The sequence below is a fragment of the Phycodurus eques genome, chromosome 11 (genome assembly GCF_024500275.1).
Source record: "Phycodurus eques isolate BA_2022a chromosome 11, UOR_Pequ_1.1, whole genome shotgun sequence".
Lineage (NCBI taxonomy): Eukaryota > Metazoa > Chordata > Actinopteri > Syngnathiformes > Syngnathidae > Phycodurus > Phycodurus eques.
The window spans coordinates 951,645-965,746 of NC_084535.1; the positions used below are offsets into that span (position 1 = coordinate 951,645).

Sequence of the window (14,102 nt, forward strand, 5' to 3'; positions counted from 1 at the left end):
ACCTTTTTGGAGACGATCTCCGTTGATTCGGATACAATAAATAACAGCAGAACCTCCGTGTCAATTCACTGTCCACTCGACCTCCGACACACACACACACACACAAAAATGCAGACGACGACATCGACAACCCGGAAGTCTTCAGCTGTTACAAATACTACTTCTAAATGCAACTCCGCTGACATTATGTACCCGTTATGTGAGCGGAAATGACATAACAATAACATTGAGACTACAGATGCATATAATACACAAAGAGAAACATTAGGATGGTTCCGGACTAGCAACTGAATGGAATGCGGTCACCCGCCTCTCCCACAGGAGGATTGTACAAGGATTGTGGCAGCGAACCTTTATAGCGGGGACCACAGAAGACGAAATGACAAGAGGAGGAGCGCCCAGCTACGTCCACACTTCACACTCGATTGAGAGGCACCTTCTTGTCAGACAGTAACAATTCCATATACAGGTTGACCCGCTTACACTCATATACTGCAATAGTCCACAGTGACTAGCACGGCTAATGCTATGTTCGCTGCTGCCGGAGCTCACGGATTACGTTGACCTGCGCAGCTAACGGAATGTGCTCATTAGTACCTTGACTTCAAAATGTATCTTCTTCAATTCACAGCCTAATATGAAACGAGGCTCTCTGCTGCTACTTCTGAATCGTTCCTATTTTCCAGAAATCTATTGTTGTCCTTGTTATTGCTTCCACGTTGTATCTGTGTATTAAGAAAAGTGCTATTGTGGCCTACCTGCGGTAGGTGTTTTTTTTTTTTTTTTTTTAACCCTCCTCTGAATAACATCATCAGGGTTACACAAAATGATGTACAAAAACGCTATACATCGATGTGTGGCATTAATGAAGAGACGCAGGCCACGCAAAAGCTGCGCCGCGTCGTGGGAGGCGGCGGCCATTTCGGCCATTTCATAACCACAGTGAACGTAAACGTTCACCGAAAAGGCCAGGACGCTGCACAGTGATTCGCTAGCCAACAAACTGCTTGGTTGTGTTTTTACCACATTATTTTAACCACACCACCATCCAAATAAGGAAAATATAACGCTCTGTGGCTGGTACGGATTAATTGCATTTCCTTCCACTCATTTTAATGAGAAACGTTACCTCATTATGTTAATAAATCCAGAAAAGCAGACGTCATTTTGTTTCCATTTGGCTGTGCCGGATTTCCCAAACTGGGATTTAGACTCGTGTTTTCTCACTTGTTCTATTCCGATGATGACATTGGGAAATCCCTTGACCGCCTCCTTTTTGAAATGCTCCATTCAGATGAGATTTTGTGTGCTTCTAACAAGGATGAAAGTGTTCCTCGATTTCGGCACCTTCATAGGAGTCGGACACGATTGAAAACTATATGGACGTGACGAACTATTGTCGTTCTTGTTTTCTGTGAAGTTTGTCATGATTCTGACGATGCGCTGGCTCTCGGCTCTCGGCTCTCGGCCCGGAATATGAGATGGCTCGGGTGGACGCCGCCGTGGAAAAATCTGAAGACGGCTGTTGAAAAATCACATTTTCGTCTCGACTATCAAGACTAACGTAGGGGCAGTTTTCGACTTTGCAAAGTGTCGAGCTTTTGGTCTCACATTTCCTACTGTTTTCTGGACCGATTTGCTGGATACAAAGTGGCTTCCAATCCTTAATCCTTATCCAACTCTTACAAATTAGGGCTCAATTCATTCGTGTTTCAAATCTCTATCTAATAATATCCTTCATTGTGATATACAGGTGGTTTGAACATTTTAATAACATACCTGCATTACCTCGGTTTGCGATGGTTTCGGTTTGAGAACGGGATCGCAGAACAAATGAAAGTCGTAAATCGAGGTTCTACTGTACTTTTGTATTTACTCTGAGCTTGACTCATTGCTAATGCTATGTTTATCAGAACGTTTATAGGCTAGCTAACATGATTAGCATTAGCATGTGAGCTTCACAGTGTTGATGCACTCTTGCGATGTGAAAAATACATAAAATACATTCAAATGATTTTTATGACGAATTGTTTCTTCATCGATGTCAACCTCGTTGAGCAACACAATTTGTGCGCGTGTTAGTGTCGTTTCGTTCGCGAACGTTTTGTTAAGAAGAACGAATTTTTTTAGTGAACGAACTGAACCGAATCAGTTTATGAAATGATTCGTTTTTAGCTTGGCCGCCGTGAGCCGCACGAGTCGGCCGGGAGCGGAAACGGAACCGCTGAAGAGTTCTGTCACTCACTTCTGAATCTTCGGCGAATGACCAATGAGCAGCCAGCGTGGAGGCGGCGGCAGGACTTCATTAAACGTACTGCCATGTGATTTGCGATTCGCCAGCGTTGTCCCTTACTTCGGCGAATGAGCAACAAGCGCGTGCAGGCTTGGGCGGGACTTAAGTGAACCGAATGGACGAGCGATTCGTTTGTTGACTTCTTGGTTTGTGATCCGCTAAACGCGATGTACGAGTACGATGAGTGATTCGTTTGCGCAAGGAACGACGTACTACGCAGTGAACGTACTCATGAGTGTTTTGAACCGGACAGCTTTCACCAGCATGCGTTTCTTCAAGCACATATTTAAAATAAATGTAAAGTAATAAATGCATATACGTACACATACATATCATTCCCTCTGTGTCTCGGATGCGATGATAAATGATTTTCATTTCCTAATAATAATCATACTTCTACAGCGTTTCTCAAGACACGGAAAGACGCTTTCCACGAATCAGATGACAATAACAGTAATGTTAGTGAGCAGGAAGCCCGGGTGTCGGGTGCCGGTGTCAGCGACGCCGTTATTGGAATTATTATTTCTTAGTTTTCAATACGTGACACCAACGCATAGTCCCTCGGTGAACGTGAACCTCAGGGAAGGATCATTAACTGAATGAGGAAGCACTTGAATGATTTTGTGAAAAAGAATTGAACGATTCGGTCGACGAACCTTTTGAACGAAGGCTGTTAAGGAACGATTCGAATGATTCAGTACACTCAAAAGAACTGCCGTGCCCACCACTAGCGTGCGCGCGCGCGCGCATGGATTACACAATTTGTTTCCGCGTCTCGGTGGCTTTTCCCGCCCACCGCAGCTCTCGGCCCGCCTACGAGTGGAGCCGAACTCAGCCGAGTGGAGCCGATGTGAGCCTCTAAGTTCCGTGTTGTGAGTCCCGACTGCTGGGCAGCGTGCGCGAGGACGGAGGGACCCGAGCATCCGGTGTGAGGCAGGAAGCGGCGTGCGCGGAAGCGAGCTTGAGGAGCACAGAGGTTGTTGTTGTTTTTTTTTTTTAATGTTTTATTTTTGACTTTCTTCTCGTCGCTTCCGCACTTGGACCCCCCCCCCTTTCTCCTCCTCCTCTTCTCCCTTGGTTCGATGCGTCGTCCACAACGTCCGTGACGTCACCTCGCCAACTTTTCCGGTAAGCTCGCTCTCGTCTTCGTCGTCGGACTGAGCCGCGACATGCTCGTGAACATGTGGAGCCGTGCGCGCGCGCGTGTCGTCCGTCCGCCGATGTTATTGTGAAACACGCGCACGCGACGACACACGCACACAATAACGCGACGTGACACGCGCAAGTGAGGCTGACACGCACGCGCGCGTTTGTGACGTCTTTGAAATTGTCACAGCAGGTGGATCATTTCCGGTGAGAGGCTTTGGGGGCGGAGCCAGCGACTGTGACAATGACGACCAATGTTTTCCTCTTCGATATTTTGTATACTTGAAGCAGTGTTTTAAAATAAGTACAACGGAGTAGTACTTTAGTAGCATATATGCATATGTGCCTGCGAATATTCTCATTCATCTCAGGGCATTGAACGGCTGGCAAGTGGGCTGTCGCCTTTGTCCTGGAAGACGTTCGGCCTCTCATCAGTTAGGACCCACAAACCGGTGTTTGTGTGGAAAACTCAACTATTTATACTGGGTTGAGAATAAGCATTCATTCATGCATCTTCCGTTCCGCTTATCCTCACTCGGGCGCGGCATATGTACTTTAATTTGTACTACTTCCTTATCAACGTATTGCAGGGATGTTCGATTCACGCTTGAGTACTTGATACGTAGATTTTAATTAACACGCTGACAGAGAACCTTCCTTTCTGACGTCCATGATATATATGCATATATCACATATACAGTGGGTACGGAAAGTTTTCAGACCCCCTTACATTTTTCACTCTTTGTTATAGTCCAGCCATTTGTTAAAATAATTTAAGTTCATTTTTCTTCATTAATGTATACACAGCACCCCATATTGACAGGAAAAACACGTAATTGTCGACATTTTTGCAGATTTATTAAAAAAAACCTGAAATATCACACAGCCAGAAGACTTCAGACCCTTTGCTGTGACACTCGCATATTTGTCCATTTCTTCTGATCATCCGTGAGATGGTTCTCCACCTTCATCGGAGTCCAGGTGCGTTTGATTATACTGACTGGACTTGATTAGGAAAGCCACACACCTGTCTACATAAGACCTTACAGCTCACAGTGCATGTCAGAGAAAATGAGAATCAGGAGGTCAAAGGAACTGCCTGAAGAGCTCAGAGACAGAATTGTGGCAAGGCACAGATATGGCCAAGGTTACAAAAAAATATTCTGAAGAAGAAGAATTGCCTTTTATTGTCATGAACATGCATGCACACGAAATTTGTTCTCTGCATTTAACCCATCACAGTGAACACATACGCATGTCAGTGGAACACACTGGAGCAGGAGCACCAGGGAAGCATTTCGGGGTATCAGTGTCTTGCTCAAGGACACCACAGCCGTGAGTCCGGGGGATGTTGGCGGATGGTCCATTCGGGGTCTTGAACCTAGGTCCCCCACGGTGGCAGGCGATGAGCTTAACCATTGGACCATGGCTGCACTTAAGGTTCCTAAAAGCAGAGTGGCCTCCATAATCCTTAAATGTAAGATGTTTGGGACGTCCAGAAGCCTTCCTAGAGCCGGCCGTCCGGCCAAACCGAGCGATCGGGGGAAAAGAGCCTTGGTGAGAGAGGTCAAGAAGAACCCAAAGATCACCGTGGCTGAGCTCAAGTGTGTTTTTCAGCTGCAGGGACAGGACGACCGGTTGCAATCGAATGAAAGATGAATGCGGCCAAGTATAGGGATATCCTGGACGAAAACCTTCTCCAGAGCGCTCGGGACCTCAGACTGGGCTGAAGGTTCACCTTCAAAAAAGACAATGACCCTAAGCACACAGCTAAAATAACGAAGGAGTGGCTTCAGAACAACTCTGTGACTGTTCTTGAATGGCCCAGCCCAGCCAGAGCCCTGACTTAAACCCAATTGAGCATCTGTGGAAAGACCTGAAAATGGCTGCCCACCAACGTTCACGACATCCGACTTGACAGAACTGGAGAGGATCTGCCAGGAGCAAGGGCAGAGGATCCCCAAATCCAGGTGTGAAAAACTTGTTGCATCATTCCCAAAAAGACTCACGGCTGTATTAGCGCAAAAGGGCGTTTCTAAAAAATGATGAGCAAAGGCTCTGAATACTTACGGCTGTGTGATATGTCAGGTTTTCTCTTTTAATAAATCTGAAAAAATGTCAACAATTCTGTTTTTTTCTGTCAATACCAATACCGTACCCAGTGTGTGTGTATGTGTATATATATATATATATATATATATATATATATATAAATAAAATACTTTATTTATTTATTTATTTATTTATTTTCTCTTCTTCTTAAGACAAAAATCTCAATTTGCCCAGAAACCTTCTGATTTTGCAAATTCTTGCTGCGTCGCGCTCCGGTTGAAGTGGCCATTCCACCCGACCGAACTCAGCATTTGTCATGTTTGGCAAATCTTGTCACGTTGCTACTTATTGTACTGTACATTCCTTTTTCTTCTTACTTGAAGTTGTACGCGGGTGCCAAAGAAATGTGTTGTATTCGGAGTATGTGGTCCGTTTGTGTCTCTTGTGCGCTTCCGACAGCGAGCGGCGTGTGATGAAGACGGAGCCGTCGCCCCCTCATGGAGTGATCATGCGTCTCGCGGAGGTTCCAGAAGGAAAACCGATCGTCAAACGCACTTTTTCCAAGGAGGCGCGAGGACATTTAATGTAATCGGGACTCGCTAACATGGAGCAGGACTTCACCCAGTCGCCCTTCGCCCTTTACTAACGTCAGTCCGAGGCCACAGAAGAAAAGGCTTTCATTCCGACATGGCCACCAACGCCGCCGCCGCCGCAAGGACGCACCGAGTGAGAGACTTTAACCATTTCATTACCTGCTACCTTTGCGGAGGTTACCTCATCAAGCCAGTCACCGTCACTGAGTGCCTGCACACCTGTAAGTCGCCGCGCTCTCTTCTTTAGCGTAGCGTAGCTTAGCTTATTTTAGCGTGTGCGTGTGTGTGTGTGTGTGTGTGCGCGTGCGTCCTTAGTCTGTAAGAGTTGCATCGTGCAGCACTTTGAAGAGAGCAACGACTGTCCCAAATGTGGCATCCAGGTCCACGAGACAAACCCCCTGGAGATGCTCAGGTCAGAGCAGCACACTTCCTGTTTCTTCTCATCTGACTTCCTGTCTTTTTACCTTATTTCCTGTTTCTTCTCATATTACTTCCTGCATCTTCTCATCTTACTTCCGGTTTGTTCTCCACTTATTTTCCGTCTCGTCATCTCACTTCCTGTCTCATCTGTCTTCTCATCGTACTTCCTCTCATCCGATCTTACTTCCTGTCTTGTCATCTCACTTCTTGTTCTTTCCTACTACTTCCTGTTTCTACTCGTGTGACTTGACGTGTCGCACGTGCGTCCTTTGAGGTTGGACAACACCCTGCAGGAGATCATCTTCAAGTTGGTTCCGGGCCTGCGAGAGCGTAAGTGCTGCGTTTGAAGGACGGCGGCGTCGCGGCGGCGGCGTTGACGCTGACACAGCTGGCATCGTTTGTGTTGTCCAGAGGAGGAGGAGCGAGAGCTGGAGTTCTGGAAGAAAAACCAGCGCGGCGAGAACCTCCCAGGTGAGGAGGAGGAGGAGGAGGAGGACGACGACGACGGAGACGCACGCGAGCGATGCTCACCGCTCGTCATATGGTAGAAACAGAAAGGAGAAATGAGAAAAGTAGCGTCACTTGTCTGTGCGACCGCAGCTGACGTCACGGCGGGGGCGGGGCTTCCCGACGGCGATGGCGGCGGCCCCGATGACGACTACCACAGGAGCGACCCTCAGATCGCCATCTGTCTGGACTGTCTGCGCAACACGGGCCGCGTCGGCGACACCAGCGTCACGGTATACTTCGGCGCTCGCCACCCTTTTTGAAACCGAGAGCTACTTGACGACTGATTCAATTGGGAAACGGATAAGTATCAATAGGGCGGCACGGTGGGGGACTGGTTAGAGCGTCGGCCTCACAGTTCTGAGGACCCGGGTTCAATCCCCGGCCTCGCCTGTGTGGAGTTTGCGTGTTCTCCCCGTGCCTGCGTGGCTTTTCTCCGGGCACTCCGGTTTCCTCGCGCGTCCCAAAAACATGCATTCATTGGAGACTCTAAATTGCCCGTAGGCGTGACTGTGAGTGCGAATGGTTGCTTGTTTCTATGTGCCCTGCGATTGGCTGCCCGATGGCAGCTGGGATAGGCTCCGGCACGCCCGGGACCCGCGTGAGGAGAAGCGGCTCCGAAAATGGATGGATGGATGGATGAATGGATGAATGGATGGATGGATAAGTATCAATAGGCAACACTTTATTCCTGTCAATCATCTCCCCTTTGAAATAAAAGGGCCACTCCAGCTAGACCAATGTGTTGTTCATGAGGAAAAATGTCAACTCTAAAATGTTATACTTTATAAAAACATACAGGATAATTAAATAGAAATAGAAAATGTTGTGCTTGCCATTCCGGTGTGTGCAGCTTGGCCACCTGGGGGCAGTACAAGACAGATTTGCAGCTAGACATGGAGCGAGAGCTCAGCAGGAATATTAGTTGTTCTTGGCAGAGGATAAATAATAAAGGACTGAGTACTGCTATATTGTATGTGTTGCTGCACTGTATCATCCAAATATCCGTTGTTGAAAGGTTTACAACGCTGCCACATCGACGCTAATTGTTGCCTGTGGTGTTTCCCATTATGTGTTAGGATTAGCTTGAAGCTATTGGACTGAAAGGCTAAGCTATGCTTGTTGTTAGCACACAAGGTGGCTAATTTTGTGTTTGTCAATCAGGATCTGATGAAGAAATTCATTCGCTGTTCCAGTCGCGTGACGGTGGGAACCATCAAGAAGTTTCTCAGCCTCAAGCTCAAACTGCCCAGCTCCTACGAGGTCAGTAGCAGTAGCAGTAGCATTAGCGTTCGCGTTCGCATTCGCCACGCTGCTCAACATGCTAACGTGTTTGTCCACCGGAACGTGCCTCTGCGTGCGTGCGGAGCAGCTGGACGTGTTGTGCAACGGCGAGATCATGGGCCGAGACCACACCATGGAGTTCATCTACATGACAAGATGGAGGCTGCACGCCGACAACGTAAGAACGCCACCGCCGCCAAAAGGCTTCCTGTCCGCTTGCCGCCCTCAGCAACATCGCATCTCGTCCCGATGTCGAACGTGACGAGGAATTGTTTTAGGAGGGCACGTTTCATGGTGTCATATATTTAATGAGGTCACGTTTTATATTTTAGGACATCTTTTATTAGAGGATGTGACATACGACGCATTTCATGTCATAGATTGTTGTAATTGTTATGGTTTTATGACATCACCCGATGAATGATGTGTTCGTGACGGCATCGGATTTCGTGAGGCCAGTTTGTGGGACGCTACGCTTCGTGATGTCATATTTTAAGATGTCACGTCCATCCATGCATCCATTTTCTGTAGCGCTTATCCTCACTAGGTTTGATGATGTGTTTCGTTGTATTTTGTTGTAATTGTCTTATGACTACACGGTTTGTGAGATTTATTTGTGTTGTTGATGATGGCGTACGCCTTATGACATCAGATTATGTTCTGATTTTGCATATTTGATCTCATGTTTTATGATGTCATATATGTTATGTCATGCTTCAGGTTGTCAGAATTGCTACGCTGTCACGTTTTTATATTTTCTGAATTCATATCTTTGTGTCTACTTGCCCCGCAGACGTATCCCATGGTCCTGGAGTACCGACCGCGTGTCGACTTCGGATGAAGTGCACACGCACGCATTTACAGGGTGTAATGAAGATATTTTTGTAGAGTGTAAACATGTTGAAGAATTTTTATGCTACATAGAAATAAGATGAATATGAATGATATATGAAGATGTGTACATGTATGTGCCTCGAGCTTGACTTACGGAAGGGTTTCACTGTCGTTGGATCGCTCACATCCTCTTCAATCATGATGTCATCATTAAGTGGGACTCCACTTCCTGGACTCAGTGACATTACTTCCTGTTCTTTTCAAGGTCTCCAATGAAGGTTTGGGTTCCTTTCTTGTCGCAAAACAATTCCGCTCATTACGTCTGTTGTCTGAGTGAAAAATCGCAGCTGCGAGAGAGGTGGGGAAAAGTCGCAAATTTAGCACCAGCTTTTGCGAACTCGCTCTTCTGGTTGTTAGTGTAAGCTGTGCACATCAGTGAGGACGCCGTGCTTTCAACTAAGGAAGCCTCTAAAAAATGAAATAAATAAATGGATTAAAGCAACGATACTGACCAACGCAATTAGAGGCGCAACAATCAATTGAATTGAATGATTCTGATCGTTGATTAACCGTTCGAGACCTTGTTTAATGCAAAATTGTCCGATGGTCTCGTCGGTAAATTTACTCAGAGGTCTGTCATCTTCCATGAAAGTAGCCTGAACTCCCCCCCAAAATACGACATTTGCTAACATCTGATTTTATCTTGAAAAACAATGATCAACAATTTTTCCGATTTTCGGACAGACCAAACCGAGAACTGAGTCGTCATCAATTTGAAATGATGTCCAGTTGTCAATGAAAGGGATGGAACTGTAATGCTTTTCTAAATCCGATCCGATCAAAAAATAATGGACAGGTTCATCGATGATTCAAATAATTGTTGTTTGCGGCCCTTGACTCCTTTTAATGGATAAAATGAAAGAATGGCCCAGCCTTAACTCTCGGTGTGAAAGAGGCTTCGGACAACAACGTAAATCCTCTTCAAATTTCACATTTACTCCTTTTAGGAAATATTTATGACTCGCGCATTCTTCAGTCCTTGTCGTAGTTCAAAGGTTCTTGTTGTCACGTGACCTCGTGAATCGCGCGTGACGATTCCGTCGGGTGCGTTCGAGGAAGTGGTCACGCCGACGAGAACGTAAAGACGTCGGGGACGCGGCCGGATGACTGCGGGTCAAAAGGTCGTTTCCATTTCAGGACGGCGCGCGTTTCCGTTCTCTCGAGGTGACGTCGACTTGTCGGCCGGGTGGCGGGAAAAGCGTGGACGCGGGCTGTCAAAAGGAACAAATGACTACAAGCGCTCCGCTATCTGTCTGCCTCATCTTACCGCTCACGGAAAAGAGTGCTGTGATCGCAATTAGGCCTCACTTGAACAAGTAAACGTAGAAAAAGGAAGCTCCGGCAGAAGTCCGGTAACCTGTAACTGCCGCACGTAAGTAACCGTGACAAGTCCAACGAAACCAGTGACGTTAGCCGTACTACGTAACTACTAAGGCCAAATACGGCGGAACCCTCCCTCGGCTTACAAATTGAATTTGTTCCGTGACCCGATGACGCAAATTCCATCCAGTCCTTTCCAGCCGCAGAGCGACCTTATATTGACCTTGTTTGCTCCAAACAATTGGTGCGCAAACACAATTTGCCATGGTGAACGGACAGCGTGTTCGCTGTGCAGCGTCCTCGCCGTTTCGAGTACGCTCGCCGTGGTTACCGTGAGCCCGAAACGGCCGCCGCGGTGCGTTGTGGGAGGCGGCGGCCGTTTTAGGCAAAAAAGGAAGCTCACCGAAGCCCGCGGCGTGAGAAAAAGCCCCAAATTCTGCCACGACTGTTGTTTTTCTTCGCAAGTATCGTTCGTGAGCCGACTTGTGCTTCAACAAGTGCCCCTCAAAAATGCTTGGCTCTTCCAAGTATCATAATAATGACCAACATAAAAAGACAGGAGCATAGTAGCTGCAAGTGTTTATTACCACAGCGGTAAAAAGTAGATTGAAGGTCACTGTAACTTAATGCACACTTTGACCGTTTGATTCAATGATTCTCTTGCGTAGCGCTATCTCAAACCAAGCCGGTACACCCTGAACCGGTAGCCGGCCAGTCGCAGGGCACTTATAGACAAACAACCACGGGGAAAAGAACTCCAAACCGGGCGGCCGGAACACGCGTTCCGACCCTCCGCCTCTCAACTGTGAGGCGGACGTGCTCGGCGGTCGGCAAGTCGTGTCATTCGTTTACTTTTCGTGGAAAGCGCTTTGGGTTGCATTGTATGTATGAAAACTGCCATACGAATAAAGGCTGATTGGTTGATAACTTGATATGAGCCGTAGAGTCAAATATGCAGCAAAAAGTCTTATCAGAATCAGAATCATCTTTATTTGCCGAGTATGTCAAAAACACGAGGAATTTGTCTCCGGTACGACGGCAGACAGCCACCTCGACCAAAAATACTTTTGACACATAAAAACAAAGACACACTACGGAGAAACACTGGGCAATGAAAGATTACCGGAAATGTGGTAATGGCAATATATCAAGGTTTTTTTTTTTTGGGGGGGGGGGGGGGGGGGCAATTGTGCAAACGATGCAGAGTCCTCTCGCAATTTGGAGCAGTTTGAAATGTCGAAGAGAGCAACAGTCTGCAACAGTGTCAGTTGTGCAAATGGTGCAACACATGACAGGGGCGGAGCCAGGGGGGGGGTAGCACTGGACCCCCCTGAAATCTGATTGGGTCCCCCCCGTTTGCATTTTTGAAATCAGTGACGCCTTTTGACTGCTAAGACCCTCCTGTACAATAGTTGGCGCTATGTACCACAAGGAGTGGAAATCCACATTTATTAGGACAAGAAGAAGAATCGCCAGAGAAGAAGAGGATTTGCCCCAGAGCGTCACAATGACGTCACGACGTCGTTCCAAAGTAGTTTGACGGCGGCGTCCTCATAAGTCACTGTTTAAAAACACGTTTGTGTTCAGATACGACATCGTTTTGCTCGCTAAAGTTAGCATGACGTTACATCTCATGGCAGTAAAAACCAAAACTTAGCACCCGGCGGTGGCATGCAGCGTGCCAGTCTCTCCGTCTCGGCCGCTGGCAGATCTCGTGGCGTCTGCACGTGAACGTGTACGTCGAATTCGGGCTGCTGCTTCTATTGACGGGTTTCTCCAATGATTTGTGCAGAAAGGCTTTCGTATTACCGGGCTATTTTATTTTTGGGTGTCTGAAATAAATTTGAGTTGCGAAAGAATGTCAAAAATGTCGGTCGCGACTTCACGCCTAAGTTCCATTTTGACTCGTGAGGCAAAAGCAGTCGGGAACCGCCGAGCAGCCGAAAGTTTGAACGTGAACCCTCCACCTTCCCCTGACATCGTTTAGGCTCGAAGTGGGGATTTGATAACATTGCGCAATTGTAAGCGATGCTAAGCGTGACAAAACTGGCCTCTTTTCCCATCGGGCCTGTTGACAATTGAATTCAAGGAGAAGCCAGTCAGGCAAGTGGACACACAGAGAGAACAATTGTCGAAGTTGTCTTTGAGTGAACATTGTGTTGGAATCGACTTGAATTTAGGCGCACAAACTTCATCTTCTGTGTGCTCAGTATGTGCATTGCAACATGGAGAGACAAATTCATCGTCACGGTCTGCGGACCCCTGAAATAGCCTCGGCCACCCCGCCGGTAAAAGTCTAGCACCGCCGCTGCACGCGAGCGGTCGGTATTGATCGGCAACAGATATGCAAATCGTGCGGAGTGACCACACCGCTACGCTGAGCGCGCGAATAATGTGCCAAATCGGCAGCGCGCTACAATTGCTGGTAAAACATCAAGCAACAACAAATGTGACGGGGAATCGAGGTACGCGCTCCGCGAAAAGACGCCGACGATTAGCATAACAATAAGGAGTTCAAACCAAAGAAAATCCACATCGCTCTGTGGGAATTGCGCGCTTTGACATCACGCGGGATGCTTTTTGCTAGCATTAGCAGCTCGCTTCGCGAGCCGTGCGCCGTCTGCTGTAGCCAGTGTCGCGTTCTTTTGCGCAGCTAGCGTCTGGTCGACATGAAACGACGTTCTTCTTCGTGTCCTTTCATTCTTTTCCTTTTCCCTTCTTTGACGTAATAGAGTATTTTTGCCTCGTGTTCCGACCGAGATAAAGTTGTGCCTTTAGAAGAAGATGACAAACGTTTTTGCTACTCAAGTCTAAAGTGAGCTCTTCATATTTGTGTTTATTTATGTTCACGGATCTTTGAAGCTCCAGCCACCCTTCCTTTGCTTTGTGAAAGGCGTTCCAATTGGCGCACTCAGATGTCAAGCAAAGTGGCGGCATGGCGCCCTCTCGTGGCTCCGCAAGGTAACGCACGGCGCTCAAAACCCCCGCGTCATTAGCGCTTCCTAACAATGGCATCATTTGTCATTTTCGGGGATTGGTTATCAACTTGTTTATTGTTGTTACTTTTTCAACACACACACGCACGCGCGCTGACGTGTGCGCGCGCACCTCGTCGCTGAACTCGAGTAACCCCTCCGCGTGTCTCTTCTGCTTTTCCAGTCTTTATTGAACAATATAAGAAAATAAAATGGTATTGTAATATATATGCAACAGAACAAGTACGTATTGTATAAACAGGCAAGATCAACAGAAAAGAAGAATGTCAGAAATCCATCCATTTTATCCTGGTTAGGGTCGCGGGGCGCCGGAGCCTATCCCAACTGACTTCGGGCGAAAGGCGGACTACGCCCTGAACCGGTCGCCAGTCGGTCGCAGTGCACATCGAGACACCGACAATCGTTCGCACTCACATTCGCACCGTCACTGAGTGGGAACTGAACCCACGCTGCCCGCACCCAAGTCAGGCGAGTGGACCGCAACCGCTACACCGTCAGTGACTCTGATAGGAGTACAAATCGAATCAAATATTCCGCAATGAGAGCATAATCGTAAGGTTCGGACAGCTTTCTTTTTTTTTTTTTTTTTTTTACATT

At 47.3% G+C, this 14,102-nt stretch overlaps 1 protein-coding gene across 2 annotated transcripts; it reads left to right on the forward strand.

Moving 5' to 3' along the window:
• The first annotated feature begins 3,118 nt into the window (after positions 1-3,118).
• LOC133409880 (polycomb group RING finger protein 5-B-like) lies at positions 3,119-11,655 on the forward strand. 2 transcript variants are annotated; one of them, XM_061690437.1, is made up of 9 exons: positions 3,119-3,421; positions 5,951-6,305; positions 6,400-6,496; positions 6,779-6,834; positions 6,916-6,975; positions 7,105-7,244; positions 8,176-8,274; positions 8,384-8,473; positions 9,089-11,655. In XM_061690437.1, the coding sequence occupies exons 2-9, from the start codon at positions 6,179-6,181 to the stop codon at positions 9,134-9,136; spliced, it is 717 nt and encodes a 238-aa protein (XP_061546421.1). In that variant the 5' UTR covers positions 3,119-3,421; positions 5,951-6,178; the 3' UTR covers positions 9,137-11,655. The 2 variants fall into 2 exon arrangements, with proteins under 2 accessions (XP_061546421.1, XP_061546422.1); XM_061690438.1 differs by lacking the exon at positions 3,119-3,421 and having other exon boundaries at positions 3,427-6,305.
• Positions 11,656-14,102: the final 2,447 nt, after the last annotated feature.